Source organism: Montipora capricornis, chromosome 5, assembly GCF_036669925.1.
Source record: "Montipora capricornis isolate CH-2021 chromosome 5, ASM3666992v2, whole genome shotgun sequence".
Taxonomy (NCBI): domain Eukaryota; kingdom Metazoa; phylum Cnidaria; class Anthozoa; order Scleractinia; family Acroporidae; genus Montipora; species Montipora capricornis.
Window position 1 is genome coordinate 5,427,084 of NC_090887.1, and position 10,310 is coordinate 5,437,393.

The following is a 10,310-nucleotide window of genomic DNA, read 5'->3' on the forward strand; positions in this document are numbered from 1 at the left end:
TAAAAGATTAAAAAGCCCAGCTATTCCCTATATTAGGTATGACGGAATACGAATTCTATTTTTTTTGATATGGAACTATGAACTTTTATTTGGATTTTCTAGTTGTTACAGTTAACTTGATATAAATGGCCCTCTCTAGTAAACGCCTCATATCTATTCAACGCCCCCCTTACAACACAAACGTAGTCATTTAACAAACGCCCCGGGCTTTTATTAGGTCATTTACAGTATCCTCTTAGCGAGGAAAATTCCCATTGAGCGGAAGGAAGCTAAAATCAAGAAGGGAGATAAAAGTTATGTTAAGTCTGCTCCGTTTCTATGCAAGCTATTTACCCGCGAGGACCCGAGAGATACAGGAAAATAGCGATGAAATGACATACGAAATAAACCGCATGGGCTATCCCAGAATTGCGCAAGGAACTGGGGCGAGTTTCAAATTTGAACCAATCGATAAATTGACACCATCACGTGAAAGAACTTTGAGAACCCATCCCATAATGCAACACATCTTGGGGGTTACTTTGCATAAAACAATACAAGTTATTTACTCTTGGGACTGTATCATGCTTCAATGAACTGGATATCCATAGTTTTAATACAAATAACCCTCCAAAATGAACTCTATAAGGCCTTGCTGTCATCAATAATCTGAATAATGCAACCCCCTTCGTTCCCAAAATATGAAAGCTTTTTAGAGCTACCGTTTCCACGAGATTCGTGTTTTTAACACTGAGTACAAACGTGAACACCATTAACTCCGGAGAAAAGGTTAAGGCCACCGGCGCTTCTTGAATCCTTTTGCTGGTTGATATTTGACAAGTTGAGAAAGGAGTAAAACCCAACGCTGGGATTCATTTTCTTTTTGATCGAAATGCTGCTCTTTGTTGGGGCCTGGGATTGTGTGTTGGGGTCTCCTACGCCTGGTTGCGTTTCAACTACAGTTGCAAAAATTTTATTATGGACAGCGGCATAGAATGAGAGATTCGGCTGATTTTCGAAAGAGTGCATAGTGAAGATTTTTTAAGATTTCGCAAAGAGGACACTAGCCTGAATTTCAGCCGCCTCCTCCGCTCGCTAAGTCACTTGGGGCCGAGTGACTTAGCGAGCGGAGGAGGCGGCTGAAATTCAGGCTAAGAGGACACTAGCTATAACAAAATTTACAAATGAACGATTTCGATGGCAAACTTTTAGAAGCTAGAAAAGCAGAAAATACAAGTCGCAGCATCTCCTAACTGGTATGCATTGAATTTCCACAGAGTGCAGAATTTTTTTATAAGCCGCTTCATGTGGGAGACGGCCTACATTTACAACTAGTACGTAGTAATCAAAGATTATGAGAGTGCGTTCGACGCCGTCACTTTAATATATAATTTCACTTGCTGACTTTCAGCCTCTGTCTATTGCTTGAATCCACGTTTTTCATCGATATATATCATAGTGTCAAAGTCCATGCCAGGTTAGCGTGGCCCTTGTACAAACTACGATTTGTTGACAAGTTGCGTGACTGCGCCAGTTCCGTAGATTCGGAAGTTTAATAGATCTAAAATATTTACATTTATAGCCTTCAAATTTCGTATTAACCGGTAATGTTTAAGCGTAAAAGCTAATTTGTAAACGGAAGCACAAATAACAGCAAACATTTGCAATTGCATGCTCGTTTATCGTAAACAAACTCCGTGCAACTGATTTGAGTATTTCCCCTGATGAATAAAGTATTTTCATAATTTGCCGTTCCTTGGTTCAGGCTCACTCTTAAGGATCTTGCCTTCAGATTACTTTTCCACCAATTCCAAACAATATTTGACCGGATAAAGACTAAGCTCCATGTATCTGTCGGCCTGGAACTAATCAACAAATGCAATCAAAATACGGTTAACATCCCAAAGCCAAGGCGATTCAAAGTCCTGTTCGTTAACATATAAATTAAACAACGGACAATTCCCTCAGATTTCGATAAATGCTACCGTCGAAGCGTTTAAGGACGGTGCCTACTATTGTTATTGCGCATACGTTCTCTTGGCAAGTGCTCTTGGTATCAAAAAAGAAAATTGGGGGTAACCACGTATTTTTTCAGAGATAATTAAGCTTGAATTTGGAAAAGAACGCCATACATTGCTTTGAATTTTAAAGCTTTTTACAAATATTTTTGATTAATTATCTTCGAAAAATGTGTGTTTACCCGCAATTATCTTTTTGAATTTCAATAACACTTGTTAAAATCTGCTTTTCCCGCATAGTCAGTAAACCGCTCCAAAATACATTTGAATTAGTAGGCACCGTCCTTAAATTCACCAAAATCCATCGATGAGAGCACAAAATAGCGGAGCTACGGCGACTGAGGCTCCGCCCCGAGGTCCGACCCCTTACACTTTTATAAACCATTTTTGGTAGAAAAGATACCTTTACTTAGACCACTCATTGACAAATGGTACCCATTTCGTAGACCTTCCATTGACAAATGGTTCCCCGTTTCGTATACCTTCCGTTAGAATATAATGAAAGGCCCTTTTAAATTCCTAAATCCTTTCAAATACTTCGACTCGTGAAATCTCTACCCTTTTATATACCTGAAGCGTGAAAAAGGTACCCTTTTCGGGCGGAGCCTCCCCGTATAGGCCATTAAAGAGAGTACCCCCCCCCCCCCACCCCGGGGGCTTGCTCACATGTTCGCCGCATATCTGATCACATGTCTTAGTACCAGTTTTTCGACCGAGATATAAGTTGAAAGTCATGCCACGAAACAACGCTTTAAAATGCGGCACGAGTTTGAGGAATTTTATCTGGCCAGGCCATCGGATCGTCTAACTTACCACATTGTAATATATGCAAAATGAATTAGAATGCATAATCGACTATTAATAATAATAAATAGTTCTTGTATGGCGCATTCCCACAGATCAATGCGCCTTACAACCATTTTATCGCTAAATAAATACCCTATCTAATCAATGATAAAAAAGGACTCTCTAAAAAGATACGTTTTAAGTTTAGTTTTAAAACAATTAACTGTCTTCGCTTTTTTAATGTCCTTAGGCAAAGAGTTCCATAATTTTGGTGCTGGGAACAAAAAGCTCTGCCACCATAAAAGTCAGTTCTAATCGTTTTAGGATAAAGTAGTAAGTGTGACCAGAGGCACCCAACGAGAATGTAGTTCAAAACCACTTAGACATAGCATCGTTAAACGTATTTTAGTATTTAAACGGTAGATATAGGCATATTTTTATCCCCTAGTGATCCGAAAATTGTAGGGCAACCTCGTTCCCAAGGCTTTTCTCCCACCTTCCCTTCGGCGGAGAAAAGCCCTGGGAACGAGGTTGATTGTAGGGATCAAAACTCACCTTTTCGAACATTTCAGCCAGAAAAAAGGCTCCCGAAAATTCTAGGTGACCTTTTTAGGGTAAAAAATCCGTTAAAGATGGTCAATTATATAATTTTTTAGAAGTTAGAAAAGCCTAGGACAGGCAGGCAAGCAAGAAATTTTACAAAAAATTTTCCGAAAATTCTAGATCTCAAATCGTCTTCCGAACAGATACTTTCCGAAAATGGACGTTGGGTGCCCCTGTGTGACGATGATCTTAAAATTCAAGACGGATGTTACTCGTCAATTAAAGGCATCAAATAGTTTGCTGCCTGACTGTCCATGCAGGGTGTTATAAGTTATGAGGATCTTGAATTGAATTCTCCTCTCAACTGAGAGCCAATGTAAAATCTTGAACAAAGGCGTTACATGATCTGACCGTTTCACTATTGGTGTTCCTAATCGTTTTCTCTGAATATCAAAGCTTGCTGCAGTCATTGGAGGTCAACCGGAGGTGAATTTATCCAGCACAACCCGCGAGATCTCCACTCATCATCAATGCATTCCTAAATCCGATGAGGAATCTTCTCCAAAGTAAAAAAAAAAGCCAAATAGGTACTTTCTTCCCTTGGTTATGTGATTTATCTCCTTTCTTATGGCCTCTTACTCTCACAAGTTACGTCTTTCAACAGCAAAGAAATTCCAGCCATTCATGACAAACATAGGTTACTGTTAACCAGAATAAAAACAAACTATCAGCTGTGCTTGCATGATCTTCTCCGAGCAGCTTTATCCGCACATCTACTGAATGCCCGTTAAGAAGACTGCAGAGCAGAGGTAAAATCACGTAACGAATGTTGTGTCACCCCGAGTGAATGGTAACTCTCAGCTGTGATAGCATGTTCTTCTCCGAACAATTTTATTCGCACATCTAATGCGCGCTGCTTTGACTGCAGAGCAGAGGTAAAATCACCTAACGAATGCCGTGTTATCCCGAGTGAATGGTGACTCTCAGCTGTGCTTGCATGAGCTTCTCCGAACAATTTTATTCGCTCATCTAATGCCCGCTGCTTTGACTGCAGAGCAGAGGTAAAATCACCTAACGAATGCTGTGTTATCCCGAGTGAATAGTAACTCTCAGCTGTGCTTGCATGATCTTCTCCGAACAATTTTATTCGCTCATCTAATGCTCGTTGAGCAGACTGCATAGCAGAGGTAAAATCGCCTAACGAATGCTGTGTCACCGCGAGTGAATGGTAACTCCCAGCTGTGCTTGCATGATCTTCTCCGAACAATTTTATTCGCACATCTAATGCCCGCTGCTTTGACTGCATAGCAGAGTTAAAATCACCTAACGAATGCTGTGCCACCCCGAGTGAATCGTAACTCTCAGCTGTGCTTGCATGATCTTCTCCGAACAATTTTAGTCGCACATCTAATGCCCGTTGAGCAGACTGCATAGCAAAGGTAAGATCACCTAACGAATACTGTGTCCCCCCAAGTGAATGGTAACTCTCAGCTGTGCTTGCGTGATCTTCTCCGAACAGTATTTTCCGCACATCTAATGCCCGTCGGGCAGACTGCAGAGCAGAGGTAAAATCACCTAACGAATGCTGTGTCACCACGAGTGAATGGTAACTCTCAGCTGTGCTTGCATGATCTTCTCCGAACAATTTTATTCGCTCATCTAATGCCCGCTGCTTTGACTGCAGAGCAGAGGTAAAATCACCTAGCGAATGCTGTGTTATCCCGAGTAAATGGTGACTCTCAGCTGTGCTTGCATGATCTTCTCCGAACAATTTTATTCGCACATCTAATGCTCGTTGAGCAGACTGCATAGCAGAGATAAAATCGCCTAACGAATGCTGTGTCACCGCGAGTGAATGGTAACTCCCAGCTGTGCTTGCATGATCTTCTCCGAACAATTTTATTCGCACATCTAATGCGCGCTGCTTTGACTGCAGAGCAGAGGTAAAATCACCTAACGAATGCTGTGTTATCCCGAGTGAATGGTGACTCTCAGCTGTGCTTGCATGAGCTTCTCCGAACAATTTTATTCGCTCATCTAATGCCCGCTGCTTTGACTGCAGAGCAGAGGTAAAATCACCTAACGAATGCTGTGTTATCCCGAGTGAATAGTAACTCTCAGCTGTGCTTGCATGATCTTCTCCGAACAATTTTATTCGCTCATCTAATGCTCGTTGAGCAGACTGCATAGCATAGGTAAAATCGCCTAACGAATGCTGTGTCACCGCGAGTGAATGGTAACTCCCAGCTGTGCTTGCATGATCTTCTCCGAACAATTTTATTCGCACATCTAATGCCCGCTGCTTTGACTGCACAGCAGAGTTAAAATCACCTAACGAATGCTGTGCCACCCCGAGTGAATCGTAACTCTCAGCTGTGCTTGCATGATCTTCTCCGAACAATTTTAGTCGCACATCTAATGCCCGCTGCTTTGACTTAAGAGCAGAGGTAAAATCGCCTAACGAATGCTGCGTCACCCCGAGTGAATCGTAACTCCCAGCTGTGCTTGCATGATCTTCTCCGAACAATTTTATTCGCACATCTAATGCCCGCTGCTTTGACTTAAGAGCAGAGGTAAAATCGCCTAACGAATACTGTGTCACCCCGAGTGAATGGTAACTCTCAGCTGTGCTTGCATGATCTTCTCCGAACAATTTTATTCGCACATCTAATGCCCGCTGCTTTGACTTAAGGGCAGAGGTAAAATCGCCTAACGAATGCTGTGTCACCCCGAGTGAATGGTAACTCCCAGCTGTGCTTGCGTGATCTTCTCCGAGCAATTTTATTCGCACATCTAATGCCCGCTGCTTTGACTGGAGAGCAGAGGTAAAATCTCCTAACGCATGCTGTGTCTCCCCAAGTGAACGGTAACTCTCAGCTGTGATAGCATGATCTTCTCCGAGCAATTTTATTCGCACATCTAATGCCCGTTGAGCAGACTGCATAGCAAAGGTAAGATCACCTAACGAATACTGTGTCCCCCCGAGTGAATGGTAACTCTCAGCTGTGCTTGCATGATCTTCTCCGAACAATTTTAGTCGCACATCTAATGCCCGCTGGTTTGACTGCAGAGCAGAGGTAAAATCACCTAACGAATGCTGTGTCACCCCGAGTGAATGGTAACTCTCAGCTGTGCTTGCATGATCTTCTCCGAACAATTTTAGTCGCACAGCTAATGCCCGTTGAGCAGACTGGAGAGCAGAGGTAAAATCACCTAAGGAATGCTGTGTCGCCCCAAGTGAATGGTAACTCTTAGCTGTGCTTGCATGATCTTCTCCGAACAATTTTAGTCGCACATCTAATGCCCGTTGAGCAGACTGGAGAGCAGAGGTAAAATCACCTAAGGAATGCTGTGTCGCCCCAAGTGAATGGTAGCTATGGGCTAAGAATGCATTTGCTTTTTGCTTATTTGTTCTCAATAGGATATCACGAGCGCACGTCTTGAAATCAAGAGCCTTTGAGTAGTTCTTCTTGTAGTGGTGGAATTCACCGAATTTTTGGTAGATCTTTGCAAGAGGGTGATTGCATTCTTGAGAACGACGGGTCACGGTTGAATCAACGTTCTCCTCTGGGCCTGAAGAGCTATATTTGAATTGCTCGAGTGTTGCGTGGTTACTTGCGACTGATTCTTCGAAAGCTGATCTAACAACCCCCTCTTCTGTGAATGTTGACTCCAGAAGACCCATAACATTACAGCAAAAATGAAACAAATAAAAAGGGGTTTTGGAATTTATCTGGAGATCATTTAACATTCGAAGGGCAGGGTTAATTACAAATTGCTGGGTGTCAGTGTCAAAGAAGTTCTTTGCTGCTTCCGTGATGTGAAATATAACTAGGAATTGCAATGGCCAATAATTACCCGAGTCAAAAGTGTTTGTTTGAAGTTCTTTGCTATTTTTTGGTTTTTTTCCTTTGCGTCCAAGAGGTGGAATAACAATCAGTTGCTCGTCTGCAGCGGAATTGCATTCCTTGCGTGCTTTGTCATAGTAGTAAGTCGAGGTAGATGGGTCGTTTAAGAACTGATAGTAGACCGCCATGACTTGGTTAACAACGAGCCTTAGAATTTTCTGCTCTCCACTTTCACGCATTAAAGAAAGAACTTCTTGCAGGCACTGTATCCCGCTCTCAACCTCGCCGTTAACAAGCTGACAGATGCCAAAGTAACACAAGTATTTACTCCTTTCATCATCAGAAACTGAAGAAGATTTTGACTGCATTTCGTATGCCTTCTTGAGAAGTTGCATTGAACTTCCCTCTCCTCCCCAGGTAATTTCACTAAATGCTTTAGAAGCTAGTAAACGCCTCTGGTAATGTGTATTTCCTAGAGCATTGGCTGCCTTTAAGGCCGAATCGTAGATAGTGACAAAATTGTCAGATTCCATAGAACACCAAAACAGCGTGTCCAGAAACATTTCTGCTTTAATCAAAACTTTAAAAACATTCTCGGCTATCCTGGGATCTGTGCAACCGTCTACAAGACTTTCTACAAAAATCTGTTTTTCCTCATAGAATGCAATGAATGCGTCCATGGAATGACCATTTAGAAACTCGTCATTCAATTTATCGAAACGAGAAATGTAATGCTCATGGAAACGGCACTTTGCATTTGCTACTATTTCTTCCATTCGCTGACCTCCTGTTTCTTTAGCAAATGACTGAAGAAGCTTATGCATTATGAATGTTCCAGGCTGGGAGTTTGAATCGAGAAAGGATTTTCTTTGGAGTAATTTCAACATTGTGATGGCCTTGCACTTTCTAACATTCAATACAGCTGCTGCGAGAGTCGTGGTGATACATCCCGGAAGAACAGACAAAGACACAAATGCTTCTTTTTGTTCGGGAGAAAGTCTGTGGAAGGACTTTTCATATAAGAACTGCAATCTTTGATTAGCTGGATAATCTGTATTGTCTAAGATGTCGACGATACTTTCTGTTGTGGACTCATTGAACTCAATCAAACACTGGCTTGGTTGAACATCATCTTCAGAAACTAGAGAGCACATTAACCTCATTGCAAGAGGCACACAACCACATATTTGGGCAATTTGTGCGCAGTCATCGGGAGTCGCATTTGGCACCAATTCATGAACTAACGTGCGAGATGAGGTGTCATCCAGTGACCTTATTCTTATTGATTTGTGCCCTTGGAAATTCAAGTTCATAAATTCAAATGATTCTCGTGTCGTCAGCACCAGAGTTATCTTCTTATTTCGCGTGAGAATGTCTTCAAATAGTTTCAGGACGTCTTCTTTAACATTTGGAAAGCCACTCTCTAGCAGATCATCTACATTATCAAGAATAAATACGCAGGAATCTGAAATGCTGCCGAGGGTCTCAATTAGCTCATCTTCAAAGAACAGAGGCTGAGATTGTGATCTCTGACTCGGGATGGCTTGCCTTACGAGGCTAAAAAGCTTTGATGTCAGATGTGCCTTTGTCTGAAGTCCTCGTAATGAAAGGAAACAAACAGGAAAGCGTCGAGACTGCAGTTGGTGCCCCACCGCTATAGCAACCGATGTCTTTCCGAATCCGGGTGAGCCCCAGATCGTCACGATTCGGGTATGTTCGGAACTCACTAGATCCCCGATCTCTTGGCATTCACTCTGTCGGCCAGTGAAGTTTGGAATCATTGAAGGAAGAACAGATCCTGGGACTGTTGACTTGATGTCTTTGTAATGCAAAAGTAAAACACAAAGTAGACATTGCTTACTTTTTTCTAATATCCTTTTTCTCGTTGATGGAGAAGATATCAAGAAGTAAAAACAAAGATCATCTTCAACTTTGTGCACATAACCGAAAATGTTATACAGCAGGCATATTTCCCGTTTTTCATTGCATTGTAGAAGTAGAAAACTTCAGTTGCCGTCATTTAAATGAAGACAGATCTTGTGCAATATTGGCCACGTTCCTAAGATGACGTCACTTCAGAAACTCCTCGTCACAATATAAATTACCCAGTTATAATAAACATAATTAGTAGACTACATATGTACTAAAGAAAGAAAATTTGTTTGTGACGTCATCTCAGAAATTAACCTTTGGCTTTGATTACGTTAGCTGTGAGAGCAAATTTAATAACTACTGTACCGCTCGAAACAAAGAAACTATTTAATTACAACTCTTATAAGAAGAAAGTTTTCTTGAAACGGAGGAAATGATTTAAAACTCCCGACTTGAGAAACTGTATGTTGGCTTCACTTTTCGACCCTATCAATTTCCATACGCGCACTTTTATAATGTCACAGTTGCGACAATTTCAAAAACTTAAGTCTGCCTTTTGTAGTGGAAAACAATGCCAACAAAAGCCTCACCGCGTTATCTCTCAACTGCAGAGTAAATCAACAGGAAAAAACCTAGGTAAAACATCGGCTTTCGTTTTCCGTAAACGAGGTTTTATCTCGGTCAAACTGGAGATCGAATAGTTTCAAGCGGTACTGTAACAGTTTCGTTTATTTTTATGTGACTTGTGTTTTTTGTTTTTCTTTTAACCACGAAAGATACATGGAAGATCTGTCTGTCTTTTTGTCATATTTTAACAGACAAACAGTGTGTTGTTTGTCATGCCTATTGCTATCTGCTGCTGTTTTTAAAAAGAGTCTTGAAAACAGTTGTCCTAGTGTTTTACCTGTTTTTTCTGCTTCTTTATATCGTTCCTCTTCCTTCTTTTTTAGCTCATGGATCTCCTTCCCTAACGCACTCATATGTTCCTGTTGCATCCTCAAGCCCTCCGCGACCTCTTTGTTGGCAGTGAGGCTCTCCTTTTTTATGGATGCTAAGGACTCCTCAATCTTTTTCATATCTGCATTTCTGCTCTCTAAACATTTGATGTATGCTCGCTTCTCTTCCCTTAGCTGTTGTTCCAACTTACGGACTTCTGTTGTCGGAAAGTCAGATGCAGTCAAACTTCCAATAACATCAATCGATGCAGTTGGAATTCCTAGAGCTTTGAACGCTTCTTTAGCGTACTGAATGTTCTGGTCAAATG

The 10,310-nt window shown here is 41.5% G+C and overlaps 1 protein-coding gene across 3 annotated transcripts in view; it reads right to left on the bottom strand.

The window, feature by feature from the left end:
• Positions 1-1,344: 1,344 nt before the first annotated feature.
• The window catches only part of LOC138049234 (uncharacterized), a 29,126-nt gene continuing 20,160 nt past the window's right edge, over positions 1,345-10,310 (bottom strand). For all 3 annotated transcript variants that reach the window (XM_068895412.1, XM_068895413.1, XM_068895414.1), the window contains 2 exons: positions 9,951-10,310; positions 1,345-8,993 (listed from right to left, as the gene is read on the bottom strand). The exon at positions 9,951-10,310 is cut by the window's right edge and continues 511 nt beyond it. In XM_068895412.1, coding sequence (XP_068751513.1) covers positions 4,114-8,993; positions 9,951-10,310 — 5,240 coding nt within the window. In that variant the 3' untranslated portion in view covers positions 1,345-4,113. The remainder of the gene's footprint in view (positions 8,994-9,950) is intronic.